The sequence below is a fragment of the Microtus ochrogaster genome, linkage group LG1 (genome assembly GCF_000317375.1).
Source record: "Microtus ochrogaster isolate Prairie Vole_2 linkage group LG1, MicOch1.0, whole genome shotgun sequence".
Taxonomy (NCBI): domain Eukaryota; kingdom Metazoa; phylum Chordata; class Mammalia; order Rodentia; family Cricetidae; genus Microtus; species Microtus ochrogaster.
This window is the reverse complement of record NC_022027.1, coordinates 2,639,790-2,656,585: the sequence shown is the minus strand read 5'-3', so window position 1 is coordinate 2,656,585 and position 16,796 is coordinate 2,639,790. Positions and strand designations below refer to the sequence as shown.

The 16,796-nt window shown below is 57.8% G+C and overlaps 1 protein-coding gene across 1 annotated transcript; it reads right to left on the bottom strand.

Moving 5' to 3' along the window:
* Nucleotides 1-1,327: 1,327 nt before the first annotated feature.
* Pias4 (protein inhibitor of activated STAT 4) lies at nt 1,328-14,073 on the bottom strand. The gene is made up of 11 exons (XM_005359004.3): nt 14,017-14,073; nt 10,509-10,914; nt 5,930-6,014; nt 5,461-5,502; nt 5,215-5,305; nt 4,995-5,123; nt 4,778-4,883; nt 3,628-3,701; nt 3,383-3,543; nt 2,373-2,503; nt 1,328-2,296 (listed from the first exon to the last, which is right to left on the bottom strand). The coding sequence occupies exons 1-11, from the start codon at nt 14,041-14,043 to the stop codon at nt 2,022-2,024; spliced, it is 1,527 nt and encodes a 508-aa protein (XP_005359061.1). The 5' UTR covers nt 14,044-14,073; the 3' UTR covers nt 1,328-2,021.
* Nucleotides 14,074-16,796: the final 2,723 nt, after the last annotated feature.

The following is a 16,796-nucleotide window of genomic DNA, read 5'->3' as shown; positions in this document are numbered from 1 at the left end:
GGTGCCTTGGAATTTTAGGGCCCAGGCCTGGTGTGTAGGGTCCGGAGCACAGAACAGACATTCCACTGACTGGATGTAAGAATCTTTATAAAGTGGGGGAGGCAGAACGAAAACAAATCAATTGATTTAAAAAATGCACTTTTTGGGGGTGGGGGGACAAGATTTAAAAGTAATAAAAAACATACAAACAAAAGATTATGAAAAAAATCCGAAAAAAATAGAACTCATTTTTCTTGTACATAAAAGAAAAACCCAACCACTAAATGCAGCCTGTTACGACGTCTCCTTGCCTGGTCTCTGTGTTCTGTCTTGGTTTTTTTTTTTTTTTTTGGGTGGGTGGGGGAGTTTTTGGGAGACACCCAGTATCTGCCCAGTTTCACATGCCCAGAAGGTGGGGCTTGACAGAGGGACCCAGGGGGTCCCAGGGTGGGTGTTAGGTTTTTCCAGGCAAAGATGGATCACCTGGGCTGGTGACCTCAAAATCCTGGGTGTTTCAGGCCCTGGTGGCCTGTGCCTGGACAATAGAAACCCCCAAGTTGCTGTCCCCAGCTGCTATCCAGTGACCTTATCGGGCCTAGGGGGCCGGAAACCTCAGCTGGCTGTGGACAACTTCCTGTCCCCAGGAGGAAGTGGGAATTGGGGCCCTGTCACTAGGGAAAGGGGATGGGGTAGGCATGGGGTCCTCCCACGGGCTGTATCCAGGGCAGTGGAGCCGTGGATGGGTGGCGTGCACTTGGGTCCCGGGTGTTGGGAACCCACTAAGTCTGCCTGGACGTGTGCCCACCGAGTGTCTGCCGATTGCCCCTCGGGGCTGTCTGCTGGATGGCTCCAGGCTGCCCATTCCCAGATGGGAACCATGGGTGTTCCTTGGGCTCTCCTGGCCAGTGTTCCCAGGCCTGACCTGAGCGGGACAGGCTTCTGGGCCTAGAGGGTGCAATGCTCACACATGCTCTCGTGTAGGATTGGCTCTAGCGTGCTGAGGTTTTGTCTCGAGATCATACTAAGGCTTGCTTGCGTGGTCCACCAGCCTCCTCCACTTGAGCGGTCACAGCACATGGGTCTCACTGAGCACTATGCCTTCACGTCCCTGCACGTCCCTGGGTGTGTGTCGGAGCCTTGCTCCTGTTCAGGGTCGAGTAATATACTCCAGTGTGTGTTTCTACACGCCCAGAGACCCGCCCATATTTAACCTGAGGGGCCTCCTGGTGACATCATTTAACAAGCCCCCTCCAGCCTTTAGCTCAGGGGAGGACAGGCAGGTTACAAAGAAACAAAACAAAACCCACAGATGGCCAGGACTGGCTACTCTTGGTGTTTTTTTTTTAAATTTTATTTGCATTTTTAAAAAAACAATTAAATTAGAATACAAATATTAGAAAAGAGTGCCGCGGATGGCCAGGGCCCCCGGCCTCCCGGCGAGTTCATGCGGTGACACCGCCAGGCCGCCCGCTCCGGACCAGACCCGGTATTGCTTCCTGACAGAGTCGGGTGGGGAGGGCGACGGGCGGTGGAAGAGCGAGTCTCCCGCGGGCAGGGAGGCAGCTGAGGAGCCCGAGCCCGCAGCAGGGCTGCCCCGTGGGGAAGTGAACCTGAATGAATTGGAGTTACCGAGGTAGCTGGCTAGAAAACGACACCCCCCCCACGCCACGCGGGTCCGCGACACCACGTTATTGCACATTGTGGCTGCTGTCCCCCGGCCCGCCGCCCCACCATGGCTTCTCAACTAAAGACGCTCGCGGCCAGGCCAGCGCTCCAGGCTCGGCCTCAATGCCAGGAAAAGCACAACAGCCAAGCGCGGCCGTTGCCTGTCCAGTGTCCGAGATCCCTCCTGTGCCCCGCGGGGCCTGCTCCGGGAGGTGGCCCGAGGGCTGCCGGCCTGTGTTGATTTGCTCTTGTTTTTTCTCGTTTTGTACTTTTCTCATTTTTGTCACTTTACTGTTTTTTTTTTTTTTTAAATCCCCCCAAGAGGAGAGTCCAGAGATACGGGAGCCAGGGAGGGGTGGGCAGGGGAGGCCGGCGCGTCAGCAGGCGGGCACGAGACCCTTCTGGAATGGGCAGCGGCGCTTTGGCCGGGGGCCCTCATCGTCATCCTCGTCATCCTCGTCATCGTCATCGTCGTCCTCCGAGGAAGACGAGCTGTCCAGTGTGAGGTCGACCACATCGGCGCCAGGCTTCCCGTTCTCTGGGCCGCCTGCCGCCCCTGCCCCGCTGCCCGCACCGCCCAGTGCGCTGCTCATGCTGCCTCCCACGCCGGGGCTGCTGGAGGCCTGCGGGAGCCCGTTGGCATCCGAGGTGCCTGCGGGGACAGGGACAGTACTCAGCTGCTGGCCAGGCTGGCTGGCACACTTCAGGGGCGGTGTGCAGGCACTCACCAAGTACCAGGATAGGTCCCTGCGGGCTGCAGCTCGGCTCTTTCTCCGCACGGATTGGGCGCCAGGAGCCTTCGGCCAGGAACTCGATCTCGTCTGCGTCTTCGCACTCACTCAGGATCTTCGACAGCAGCCTTGGGGGCAGCAGAGTGGACGGGGTTGGGTCTGGGCAAACTCCACTGCCCCAGCCGGAAGAACTACACATCCTCTGGGGGCCTGTGGTCTGCTAACTTCCCACGGCCCAGGGCTGTTGGCTACCAACCTGAGCCTTCCTCCAGACAGCCCCTCTCCACTGGGGTGCAAGGGCAGAGGCACCTGCTGAGTCTGCCTCGAGCCCTGGGCTAGGGACAGCCTGGGCGGAAGAGCACAGCTGGGCAAGAACAGAAGGCAATTGAATGCAGCCCGCATGCGCAGTCCCAGGGTGGCACTCACTCCACCCAATGCTAGAGCTCGGCAGGGAAGCAAGTGGCCCATCCAGCCAGGAACCTGGCAAAGCCCAGCGCCTGCTGAAGGAGTTGGGCTGGGAGCAGCCTCAGTTTCCTTCCTGGGAGCATGGCAGGTTAAATGCTGACCTGGGACTCCCCAGGGTCTGCTGGGGACATACTCAAGTCTCCCAGCCAAGCCCAAGGACAGGCAGAAAGCACCTAGGGTCCCAGGCAAGAGGCCGCCTGAGGTGGCTCTGGGGATAGAGAGCTGCAGGTGGCGCCTGGCAGGAGCCTCAGGTACCACAGACAGCAGACGCAGTGTCTGGAGTGGAGAGCTGAGCCATCCCAAGGGGAAGCACGACCCCTCCCTTTCTGCTGTGGGGCAGAGTCCTGCAGGGCAGTCAGGACTGCAGGTGGCCACTTGCAAAGACTGAGGTCACAAGATCACAGGCACAGGGGACTCCAGGCAGAGCGAAACTAAGATACAGCGACCACCTCCATAACAAAGGCTCCAACAAGTCCTACAAGCCAGGCCACAGGCCCCACTGTCCCGCTGGAGTCTCCGCGCGCAGAGCCCGTCAGACTCACCCGTCTATGATCAGCTGGTCGTAGGCGGCGGGTTTGTCACACACAGGGCACATCCACGTGGGCTTCTTCTCGTTCATCTGCAGGTAGAAGACTGCGTCGAAGCACTGCAGGTGTGCACAGGTCTCTGCGCGGCAGGGGACCGACAGCCGCATCTTCACCAGCTGCCAGGGAAAGGACAGGGCTGTGAGGACACTGTCCCACACGAGGCCGACCACCCACGTGGTTGGGGACAGATGGGGACTCACTGGGCAGATAAGGGACACTCGCACTCCAGTAGTGGCGATCTCACTGTCGGGGTCTAGGCGAAGCTTCTCTTTGACTGTGAGGTGACAGAGGGGACAGGCGTCAGAGGGTGGGGTCTCTCCACAGCTGAAGGAGACTAGGAACTCACGGAGGCCAGGCTGGCCTCCACATCTCCTTGAGCCTTATCCTTCTGCCATCAGTTCCCGAGCGCCAGCCCACAAACCCTGCTCACTCCACACAGGGACCCGCAGGGCGTTTCTGCAAAGTCCCAGGCAGCACAACCTGCTAATGCCACACAGCCTGGAGGACTCAGCTGTGAGCAGCATGGAGACCCTTTAACCCAGGCCATGCAGCTTCAGGGACACTGAGCAGGCTCAGCCCAGGCACAGACAGCACACCTGTGAGTGCTGTCCCACCCTGGCCACCAAATAATAAAGTTGGTGGCCTTGGTCTGCAAAGCTTGCCTTCAACTCTCCAGGTATAAGCCACCCCCCCCAGGGGGCCTGGGCCACGTCCTCCTGGTCAGGAATCTTGGCCCAGCACGGTCAACCCCAGCTTGGAAGGGTGACAATGGGCCTGGATGCCTCCGAGGTGGCTTGGACCTGTCCTGCAGAGAAATGGCCACCGGCGACATTCAGGGCCTCTGAGGCCCCATCAGCCAAGTGTGGGTGGGCACTGTGGGCTGATGCCGCAGAAACTCTGTCTTTCACAACCACACTGTCTCATCCGAAAACCCCTTGTCACAGCCGGGTGACAGTGGCCCCACGCCTCGGGAGGCAGAGGCAGGAGGATCTCTGTGAGTTTGAGTCCAGCCTGAGCTACAGTGCTGGTTCCTGGACAGCCAGGGCTCCACAGAGAAACCCTGTCTCCACAAACCAAGCACCATCACAAGTGCCCTGGCCTGGATCTCCAGTGTCACCTGCCTCCCAGACTGCCCAGCTGCCCTTGCTCTCCAACTAAGTCAGGAGGCCTGAGCTCACAGACTGGACCCTGAAACCCCCACATCCAGATCCAGAACCCCGACTGCAGGCTGACACTGTGTCTTTGCCCCCAGTCCCTCAGCCACCCTTGCACACACCACGGGTGCTGCACACCCTGGAACAGAGCAGGTCCCACCGGGCACAGCCAGGCCCTGGGGCCCCAGCTGCTCACCCAGCGCCTTGCAGAGTTCTGGATGCTTCACACCGATCGTCTTCAACCTCTGCAGCAGGTCTGAGGAGGTCAGCTGCCGCACCAGGTACAAGGCTACGGAGTAGCTCTGTGGACAGAGCGGCTGCAGCATCAGGGTGCTGAACGCAGGGTGGATGGGGTCAATGTGGGATGGACAGGGTGCACATAGGGCAGTGGGGCTCGGGCACAGGGGGCTCACCTTGCCGTAGTTGCCCCAGGTGACAGTGATGCGGTTGGTGGCCGAGGACAGATACATGAGGTGGGTGAGGTTGATGGGTCGACAGGGTCTCTTGGGTTCCACACCAGGCTTGTTGGAAGGGTAGTAGCCCTGTGAACAGAGATGTGCTCAACCCCACCAGGTCCCATCCTTACCCTGTGTCCATGTCACCCCGCGCCCTGGCTGCTGTCGACTGGCTCACCGGCACTGAGCAGTAGCTGTGGTTAACCTTGACAGCGATGTTTGGTGGGTACTGATCCTCCTGTGGGCAGCTGGTGTCAGAGTAGCAGATCCTGGGGAGACAGGGGACACAGGGGGCTGTGAAGACAAGCAGCAGAGGTCCCAACAATGACAACAGATGGTAGAGGTACAGGGGTGGACAGGATGAGGCTGTGTGTGCAGAGTGATGGCCACAGGAGAGGCGAGGGCCAGGGCACTGCTTGCGTACCTCAGCACCACCTGCACGGCTTTCACTCCAGGCTGCAGCTCTCTGTGGGCAGGGCACAAGGCAGGAGTCAGTGGGCAGCACAGACCACCCTGGAGCCCTCCCCATCATCACCAGGTGAGTAATAGGCAACAGGACAGAGCATTCCTGGCCCATGCCAGGAAGAATCTGTGTCCATCGTAGGGGTGAGGAAGGAGGCGGGCAGAGGACCTGGCCATACCCCAGCCTGACCTCTGTTCTGCCAAATGGCGTAGGGACAGTCACAACCGTAAACACAGCTCGGCTGTGCTGTCCTGGCCACACCCTCAGAAAGTTTATTCATACCCATCTTTCCCAGGGAACCCTGGTGACATCTAGATGAATGTAGCTGGGCTCTCCTGGCATGGAGTGATGGGTGCTCGTGAGCCTGCGGGGCCCACATGGCCCAGCACAGGAGGGCACACGACAAGGGAGCTGCTGGCGGTGGACGCACCTGGAGTTGCGGATCATCTCCACCTGCCGCGGCGTCAGCGCAAAGATGCATGGGCTCTCCTGCAGCTTCTCTGCGTTCTGTGGGACTGAATGCATATGGGTCAGGCCGCCTGGCTACAGCTCCTCAGCCACAGGGCAAGAGGCCCAACCCTCTCTGCCTGGGACTCAGGGGACACATTCTGGCCCCTCCCACTCTGGGTCCCTTTAGAAGAGGGTGCTCCAAAGGCAGAATGGTAGCTACTTATATCCTGAGGCCACCGTGGCTCCAGGAGAGACTGCTGGCCTAGTGTGCCCCAGTTCCTTCCCCAGCAGAGGGCTCTGACCATGTGGACATGTGACTCAGCAGTGGCCTGCAGTGCATCCACAGCAGGCCTCTGAGGGGCAGGAGGAGGGAGTTCAGAGCCAGCCACCCTAGTAAGCAGTAGGCTTGAGCAGAAGCATCTTGGGTCCAAGGGCAGCTGGCTGCAGGGAGCAGGCCCCAAGTTCCACCCAACACTGCAAGATCAACCAGTGCCCCACCAGATGGCGTTCCCTGTCTAGCCACAGGCACTGCTAGCAGGTGAGGCCCCCAGAAGTCAAGTTCCTGTGACACCCTGTTTACAAGGAATGCTGACACTGGGTTGGACTGGCCTGGGACCGTCTCAACTAGACGCTGTGGGACCAGTCACAGTGAGTGTAGGCAGGTTCAGGGCTGGGAAGTGGAGCTGCTCCAGTGAGGGGAATCACACCTGCCCGACTAGGATCATGGAGAGAGCCCATGGGTGCTTGGGTGGCGGGCGGCCGCTGCTGAGCAAACCTATAGGTCCTGAAGGACGAGCTGGAACAATCGCCCTAAGGGAGGCTGGGTAGCTTCTGTGGCATAGGACCCAGGCTGCTGGGTGAGTACACTGCTGGGGTGGGTCCCACACGCTAGCAGTCAGCTGAGGCATGACCCACCCTATGCTGTTCCCCAGGCCAGGACCTCTGCCATGGCTGTTGGTCCCCTCATCCATCAGCCAGGCCCTACAGCTGTAGCCCCGCCAGGTCTGAGACACTGAGGGCAAGGTCTCCTCAGCAGCACCAGCTGGGAACTCCTCCTTGGTGGCCTTACAAACCAGGCGCACCCTTGCCTTAAGGCCTCTGTACCTCGGTTGTCCCACCACCACCCCAGTCTCCCCCAAGAGAGGGTCTCACTTTATGACCTGGCTGGCCTTGAACCTGCCACCCTCCTGAGAACCTGAGTAAACACCAGGACTTGTTGGGAGGAGCTCAAGGCCAACCTGGCAAGCAGGCACACACACAGCAACCTTGCTCCATCTGCCCCCCCATCAACTACTTTCCCTTTCTCTTTGGCCCACTGCAGCATGGGCGCGGGTGGAGGTCCACACCAGACACGACACACACTACACATGGACGGCCCAAGAACAGAAGCTAAGGAACCCACAGTTGCACCCCCACCATGCCTGAGGTGGGCGAATACCAAGGGATCATGAAGGGTCAACAGGGACGGGTGGGACAGAGCACTCAGGGTCATGGAACACAACACCTCTCTTAGCCTTATGCACTCCAGGACTGGAAGGTGGACCAGTGGGGACCCAAGGCAACCTAGAACTTTTGGGTACCTCAGCACCACGAGAAAGCAACACCGCGTCACCAGCTCAGGCAACCCTAACAGGGCAGCACTGCGGGCTTGAGTTTCCCCCAGCTGCACCCCAGCCTGCACACAGAGTTGGGGCAGCATGGAGACTAGCTCTGCGGACAGGGTACCAGTCAACTCCACTGTGTTGCTGACCTGCTTCAAATCAGTGACCCGAATTGGGTATCAGGGAGCAAGGGTCACGCCAGGTGCAATGGCACATACGTGTCAACCCAGGCTAGGGAGGTAGAAGCAGGCGAGTCAGAGGTTCAAGGCCACCTTGGGCTACCTAAGACCCTGCCTCAAAACACAGCACACACACGAAAAAATCATGCAAAAGATGAAGACAGACAAAGGCCGTGTTTGAAGGGAACCACAGTGGAGGAGACGTCATAAGGACAGGGCAGGGCAGGGCATTCTGGGCAGTGGTGGTGAACACCTTTAATCCCAGCACTCAGGAGGCAGAGACAGGCGGATGTCTGTGAGTTCGAGGCCAGCCTGGTCTTTAAGAACTAGCTCTAGGACAGGCTCTAAAGCCTGTCTCTGTAGAGAAACCTTGTCTCTAAAATACCAAAAGGACAGGGCAGGCAGTGGGGTGTGACCTTGAGGACAGACAGCAACCAAAGGCTTGGGGGGTGAGGAGCCACAGTCCTGCAAAGACCCTGGGGCAGAAGGAATCTGACAGGCCTTCACAGTCAGCAAGTGCTATCGGGTGGCTCTGATCCTAGCACTGCAAGGCCTCAGGCTAGTGCAGTGGTTCTCAACCTGTGGGGTGTGACCTCTCTGGGGGGTTATTTTGACCCTTTCACAGGGGTCAAAAAAAAAAAACCCCACTGGAAACCACCGATCTACATTACAATTTATAACAGTAGCAAAATTACACTTATGAAGTAGCAACAAAGTAACTTCACGGTTGGGGCCACACAACGTGAGCAACTGTGTTAAAGGTCGCAGCACAAGGAGGGTTGAGAACCTCGGACCTAGAGCATCATAGGCTCCAGGCCAGCCTGGGCTACACTGTTAGCCCTGTCTCAAAAACCACATAAACAAATCAAGAAAGACAGCATGGTAGCCAGGGAACATGGACCCATGTGGGCAGCAAGGGGAAAGAGTAGGGCTGAAGAAGCTGACATCCTAGGGACCTGAGGGTCACAGGTCACTGGCCCTGGCCACCTCCTCAGGTCCAGGCACGATCTCTACACTTCCGACCACAGATGCCCAGGACACCCTCCAGCCGCACAGCCCTGGGGTGGGGGAGAGGAGACACAACCCTCCCCATCCAGTCCTGTGCTGTCCTCACTTCTGCTGCCCTAGGCCTGCCTGGCTCAGGAGTAGGGAAACAGCAGACAAGGGTGCAGGGGGGGGGGCAGGAGCTCAGGTTGCCGTGTGTACGCGTATGAGCCTCTTGCCCTCTCTGGTTAGCAGCCCTCTTTAAACGGGATGTTAGTGCGCCCTGGTCTGCAGCTGGCCTGTGGCCCTCCTCCCTCCCACTCTGCGTGCTCAGGTGATTTATGGGCTCTGTCTGCCCGATGTAGGATGAGCAGGCAGCTTTTCCGGGGAATCCTGAAGGAGCATGGGGCTCATTCTGGCCTGGGCAAGGGGCTGACCACCATGAACTAGCTTGTGCTTGGAGGGCCCAGGTCAGGGCAGGGCAGGCCTGTGAAATAACGGGGTTTAGAGCTTGAGGGATCATGGTCTTAGGCCCAGGATCAGAGCTCCTAATCCAGGAGCCCCTCAGGGTGTGGGACCCACGGAAGGGGGTGTCCTGGTGGGAAGGCAGGTGAGGCGGGCTAGTCCTCTTTGTTCAAGCTGCTGGAGTAGACAGGGGAGCATGCTCTCCCGGAGATCAGGTGACCAGGGTCCCTGGGGGCTCAGGGCACAGCATTGCATTGTGGGGCAGAGTGACGGCTGGCTTGCTCTGCAGGAAGGAAGCCCTCCATGCAGGCTGGCAGGCAGGGGGACCAATTCCCTGGCACTTGGGTCATCCTCAAGATGATAACCAGCAGCTTGGCCCCTAGCTGCCAAGGGCTGTGGAAACCTTGGAGAAGGCAAGATTGCAGTACTTGAAGCATGGCAAGAAGGTGGCAGGGCCAGAAGGCTCTGCCATAAGCCAGCTTCAGTGCCATGGAGGGTGGAGTCTCAGGCTAGGGGTGGAGCCTTGAGCCAGGGGGTGGGGCCTCAGGTCACAGAAGTAGCCCTCAGACAGGCCAAGTGCCACCCTTCCTCAGGCGCTTGCAGCAGTCCCAATTAAACAAACTCCCCATCAAGTCCCAGGACAAGGGGAACAAACGGCCTTGCGACAGCAGGAAGGGACCACTCAGTGGAGAACAGGCCACAGGGATGTGAGGGTGAGTCTGCCAAGTGCTGGGACCAACCTCTGGGCTCTAGCAGGAGAAACCTAGATGTGGGCCTCCCAGGGCCATCTGTGCCCCACAGACGGTGGTCTGCTGGTCGAGGCCACCTGACAACCTAACCTGACAGCTTGGAACACAGCTAGCTCCACTTACATCTGCTTTTCTTGAGACAGGGTCTCAAACTTGTCGAGCAGCTGGTCGAGAGTGACCTTGAACTGCTGATCCTTCTGCATCTCCCCCCAAGTGCTGTGATAACTTGAGTTTGCCACCATGCCCAGCTTTTTTTTTTCTTTTTTAAAAATCGGAATCTATTTGCCAAGGCTAACCTCAGACTCACGGCACTCCCCTTGTCGAGCTGGGGAGAGATACAGGCTGCCAGGCCTCGGTGCTGGTCAGCAGGCCAGTGAATGCTCTGCTCACTATGGTACCTACGTCCTCAGTCATTGCTGTTTTTTAAAAACAGTTTTGCCCTGTAGCCCAGAACTCACAATAATACTGCCTCAGCCCCTAAATGCTGAGATGACCAGTGTGACCTGCCATGCCTTTCTATGGCACGTGGCCCAGTGGCTGAGCCTACTGTGGAGATCCCCCAGCCGATACCCACCACTCACCCAGCTCGGTGGGCTTCAGCAACTCGTCCAGCATGTTGAAGAAGGGCAGCTTCACCAGGCGCACTTCAGGCTTAAGGGCCTTGGTGGGCAGGCGTCCCAGTCCATTCAAGTACTTCCCGTACAACACGGGGTAGTCCACGGTGGGCCCTGACAGGGGAGTCCTGGGCATGGAGTGCAGAGCCAGGGGGTCCAGGGGCCGTGGCGCCTGTGGGCTGGGATCCACGTTCTTCTTGGCGTAGCGTGTCTCATACAGCTCTTTTATCTTCTTGAAGAGCTCGGGGCTGCAGTCGAACTGCACCAGCTGCAAGGCCCTGGTCACCAGCTCATGCTTCAACCCACTCTTGCTGCGGCCCACAAAGCCCAGAAGCATCTGTAGGTCCGACACTCGGAAGCTCATCACCATGTTCTGTGGAAGGGTGACCACAGCGGCTCTCAGCGGTTGCCCTCTAACATGCCTGGGCGCCAGCCACCAGAACCCCTTCCTGTCCCTCACAGCCTCCTCTTCTGGTGTGACGTGTACATGAAACAGAAGGACTGCCTGCCTTGGCTACGGCAGGGGCATGGCTATGTCCTAAGACAGCACTCCTGGGCAGAGGTTTCAGGACTGAACCCTGAGGAGGCCTCTTAAACTGCTTCCCATGTGTGCTACCCAGACTAGGTAGGATTTGCTAGTCTCGGGGAAGGCCCCCAGGGCACTGTGGACTGGACCCGGTCTTACAGTGAGGTGTCCTGAACCCTGTACCTGGTCTCCACCCAACCATGCCAGTTCCCCGGGCATCACCCAGGGTGCCTAGGAGCAGGATGGGCCTACATGAGAACAGCTGGTGCCTGAAACCAAGCAGCTGCACAGGTCAGTGACCAAGCTGATGACACAGTATTAGATGATAGAAAGGCCCAGGGACAGATGTATGGGGGTCCCTCGGGTGGGGCCTGCATTCACAACAGCTGACATGAGGGCATGGCAGACCCCCCAGGTGGAAGGACCAAGGCTCCCTGAGGGACAACCTGGGCCTCCTGTGTTAAGTTCTGCAGCTGGATTGAATTCAATGAAAATTGGAGATAGAGAGGGACTTCCATGGGACTGGCTGATGGTCCAAGTGGCTGGAGGGGACACAGGCAGCTGACTCAGGCCATGAGCCCCAAAGAAGCCTGCAGGACACAGAAAGCACACCTGACCAGCCCGGAGGTCCCAGTCTCAGGAGTCCATCACGTTTGGTACCCACCTGATCACTTGGGGCACATGGCCCTTGTGAGCAAGAGCAGTGTCCCAGGAGGCTCCCAGAGCACCTGGGACTTGGGTTGCCAACTATGACAGCATGATGTGAGGCCTCTTGGTACAACGGGCTGGGATGGAGTTTGGCCAGTGGCTACCAGGCTTTAGACCTCTTGCTGGGGAGCCCTGACTCTCCAGGGACTCCAGGGTATGTGGCCCTTGGGCACCCTCAAAGGAGCCTTGATTTCCTACCTCATGCAGGGCCATGCAGCACACACACCATGTAGTTAGCACGTTTGTACTAGAACAAGTCCAAGCCCTAAAGACTGAGGAGAGGGGTGCCAGAGCCAGGGGGAGTCCCATCACCCATGATGGATGGCAAACATCCCAGCACCCAGGTCGTTGCCATGTGGTCTGGGTCAGGTTTCCCAGCAGCTGCTATACCCCAGCAGCCTGCTAGGGACAGCATGGCACTAGGACAGGACACAGCAAGATGTCTCCATCCATCGCTCAGAGTGCACTTCCCACCCGGGCATGGCTACCAGGGCTGGGTTTATAAACAGTGTCAGCTCCATGGTGTCTAAAAAAAAAAAAAAAAAGCTTTCCACTTGGGGCTCAATGAGAGGCAATAGTCACTAGACCAGGCTCTTCAGAAAGCCAAGACCACTGACAAAGGATGAAGGCAGCCTACAAGCCTGCCACGGGGCCTGCTGAATGGTCCAGTCATCCTCAAATGCCACCATCGCCTCTGATAAGCCCCAGTGGACCACAAAGGACAGAATCTCCAGCCCACTGTGACAGATGGAGGAGCCTCCATTACACTCAATGTTCTCTGAGGGGTTGTGATGGGGTCCCCCTGGACCATCACAGAGCTTCAAAAAAGAGGGTCAAGTTCAACTAAGGTGGGACTGGAGGTCCAGAAGGTCCAGTAGAGAGGGACCACACCCCTGCCACTGAGGAATGAGGTGGGCAAAGAGGCTTGGCCTCCCCGGAATGCTCCAGGATGCTACAAAGGGGGCTTCAAGCAGTAAGACTGTGCCTGGGACCTTCACAGTTCACATGTTCCCATCTTGAGTATCCCAAAACTCTATGAATATGGTGTACATTTTGGGTGAATGAACTGGGGGAGGAGGGAGAGGGATAATTTTTTTAATTGGAATCTCTAGAATACCCCAAAAGGTCCAAGTGGGACAGGGAAGAGCCATGTAACAGGAGAATCAGGAAAGAAGGGGTACAAGTTGTGACTTTATAGGAGGGAAGATGCCTGAGGGAGGCTGAGGTCCAGCAGGAACTCAGGAGGGAGGAGTGTGCTGGGAGACAGGACAGCACTGGAAGGTGGCGATGCTGAGCCACGCCTCAGAGAGGTTTAATGGGGACTCACCCGGTGGAGGGACAGAGCCCTGGCACCTCAAAGCAGAAATGGGGGGGGGGGGGAACAGGCCTAAGCAGTCCTCCCTTGGACTCTGTTCAGGGATCAATCTGGGGAGCAACACAGGAAAAAAGGGGGTGGTGGGTCGGGTGGGCTGTTAGGGAGCCCGAAACCCCGTAAGATGATTCGCCAGGATGTCGAGATTAAAGGTGGAGTACAGTGTAAGGATTACTGGAGAACGTGGTACCCCATTGCTGACTGGACCCCCGAAGGCAACAGAGGGGGCTGGGGACCTTCCCAGGAGGACAGGGGACAGCCAGTATGTAAGGGACGGAGGGGCGGTTCTCGGCGACTCGGAGACTCTAAAATGAACCCCGGAACTCATAGCTGTACTGAGTCTGGAGTCTTACTTATTCACTAGGGGGAGGTGCCAATGGGGACCCCGAGAATCAGAGGACTTGTGGTACTCCCTGCAGACCTTCCCCATGCTGTCCCGTAGGCGAGGAGAGATGCGGGGACCCGGACCTGAGTCCTCCTCGTTGCCTTGGAGACGGGTTGGAGAAGTCACTCTCTGCATTCCTTAGGCTTGGGAGACCACAGGGGACCCTCCAGGCCTTTCCCAGTGGGGCTGTCCCAAAGGAAGGGACAGTGCCTGCACCGGGGAAGCTGCGTCCCCACACTGTAGGGACTTCCAGCTCCGATCGGAAATGGAGTGACAGGAGTCGACGGCGACACTCCGAAGACGGTGCTGGCGACCCCGCCCCCGGTCTCCCCGCCCCCCGCCCGCAGCCTCAGCCCGCGTCCCGGTCGCGGCCCGGTCGCCCCGCACTCCCACACCCCTCAGCTCGCCCTCCCGGCTGGCTGCGAGGAGCCGTCAGCACCGCGCCACCCGCCAGCCCCAGCCCGCGCCGCCGCCGCTCACTCACTTTAGCCTCCACCAGCTCCGCCGCCATCTTGGCCACTAGCGTCCCCCGCGCCGGGAGGCCCCAGCCGTCGCGTCACGTGACGGCCCTCGACCGGAGGGCGGGGCTTGAGCGAGAGCCAATAAAAGCGGTAGCTGGCTCCTCCCCCCCCCCGGCCCCCGCCGAGAGGCGGGAGCTGCGTGCTGCGCAAGCGCGCCCGAGCGCCACCGCCCGAGGATCTGACCAATCGCCCCCACCCGCCCCTGTGCTTATTTTTTAAGGCGCTGGCTTTGGTCACTCCCACTAGGGGGTGGAGTGTAACTTCTTAAAGGAGAAGTTAGCCCTATCTCGCGCAGTGCAATCTGCCTTTTCTCTGGCTTCGGTTAAAAACTTACAAATACTTATTCATTTGGTGTGTACATGAGTGGAAGTCAGAGCAGTTCAGGAAAGTAGGTTCTCTCCTTCCACCCTGTAGGTCCCAGGTAGAGGTCCTGAGGCTTGGGGGCAACGGCCTTCCTGCCTCGTGCCTTCTCGCTGGCCACACCTTTTCTTAAAAGTGTTCACGCTGGGGCCTCCTGCCTCGTTTTCAATCGGACTCCTGGGGCTACTAAACTAATCTTTTTGAGACAAGGTCACCTTGCACCCTGCCTTTCCTGGAATTTTTTTTTTAAATATTTATTTATTTATTATGTATACAATGTTCTGTCTGTGTGTAAGCCTGCTGGCCAGAAGAGGGCCCCAGACCTCATTACAGATGGTTGTGAGCGACCATGTGGTTGCTGGGAATTGAACTCAGGACCTTTGGAAGAGCAGGCACTGCTCTTAACCTCTGAGCCATCTCTCCAGCCCCCTCCTGGAATTTTTTGTGTAGACCACTCGCCCCCTCCTCCAGAGTGTTGGAATTAAAGGTGTGCCCCACCACGCCCCATTAGTCTGGCTTCTGAAGGGTTTAGAAGCCCTCCCGAACCAGGTAGTGGTGGCGCAGGCCTTTAATCCGAGCTCTCTCAGGAGGCAGAGGCAGGTGGATCTCCTTGAACTCGAGGCCAGGCTGATTTACAGTTTACAGTGTGAGATCCAGGACTGGCTCCAAAGTTGAGATACCCTGTCTAGAAAAACAAAACAAAACAAAAAAGCAGGGCAGTGGTGGCGCACGCCTTTAATCCCACCACCCAGCACTCAGGAGGCAGAGGCAGGCGGATCTCTGGGAGTTCGAGGCCAACCTGATCTACAAGAGCTAGTTCCATGACAGCTAGGGCTGTGACATGTTAGAGACCCTGTCTTGAAAAACCAAAACCCTAAAAAAGCTCCAGTTGCCTCCTATTTTTGTTGGCTCGAGGCCATGTGGTCTTTTTTTTTTTTTTTTTAAGATTTATTCATTTATTATGTACACAGTGTTCAGCCTCCATGCCTGCAGGCCAGAAGAGGGCACCAGATCTCATTACGGATGGTTGTGAGCCACCATGTTGGGAATTGAACTCAGGACCTCCGGAAGAGCAGTCAGTGCTCTTAACCTCTGAGCCATCTCTCCAGTCCCACGGTCTCTTTTCTTTAGAGAGCATATGTTCGGGGAGACGCACATATGTTTGTGGGCGTCAAAAGACAACATTTACGAGATGGTTTTTCATCTTCCACCGTATGGGTTCATTCAGGATTGGAGACGAGTTCGCGGGGGTGTGGGTGTGCGCCTTCCACGCCTTCCACGTGGGTGTCGGCGGACATTTTGCTGGAATTACTTCCTTTAATCATGGGTCCCACATGGGTCCCGAGGATCGAACCCCTGGTAGTCATGCTTGAGAGTAAGCACCCCTTCCGGGGTGAGCCATTTCTCGGGTCCCTCCTTGGCCACCCAATACACAGAAGTCCCGCCCCGTCCCGGTTCTCCTTACTGGCGCTGCGGCCACGCCCACTCCAGCTGCGCCCCGCCCCGCCCCGCGCGGTTTCTTGGGGAGCGGGGCTCGCTCGCCCCCGAGGGCGCTCCTTAAAGGCGTCCGTTCTTCCCCTCACGGTGCGTTGGGTGACTCTCGCTTGTGCTGGTGCTTTGGAGGAAGAGTTGGGGTGAACAGGACACGGTCGGGCAGGTGTTGCTGTTCCCGCGAGCGGCTGCTGGCAGGTGCAGGGCTTGCTTGGCCTGTGGTACTGGCGTGGTGTGCTCAGCCAGTCCTGCACATTCGGGCTCCGCGTGCACATGGCTGGCCTCTTCCAAAGCACACAGACGCAGACCCCCCCAAAAGCTGCCAATATAGCTGTTAGGGATTTCTTAAGACGGACCTCTCCGCCCACGCAAATAATTGCAATCAGATCAAATGAAACCGAATAAAAGATGCCCATGTTTAATGCAATTCTACCGGGTGGTCCCAGGAAAGCAAAGGGAGGGGAAGGGAGGAAAGCGGAGACTACCTGTTCATTCTGGGGGGGGGGAGTGGGAGTGGTTTTGACCCTCCCTGGAGAGGGGTCTTATGCCAGGAGCTGGGGCAAAGTCCCCAGGCAAACAATCCAGACTTGTTGTATTTAGGAGTGTTAGGAAGCTGGGGTGATGCTTTCGACCAACCAATAAGTAATATAAAATTGGGAATATAAATAATATTCCCAGCCACTGGGAGGCCGAGGCAGGAGGATTGGGAATTTGAGGCCATTGGGGCAATAATGAAAGACCTGTGTCAAAACTGTTTTCTCTGCCGGGCAGTGGTGGCACACGCCTTTAATCCCAGCACTCGGGAGGCAGAGGCAGGCGGATCTCTGTGAGTTCGAGACCAGCCTGGTTTACAAGAGCTAGTTCCAAGACAGGCTCCAAAACCACAGAGAAA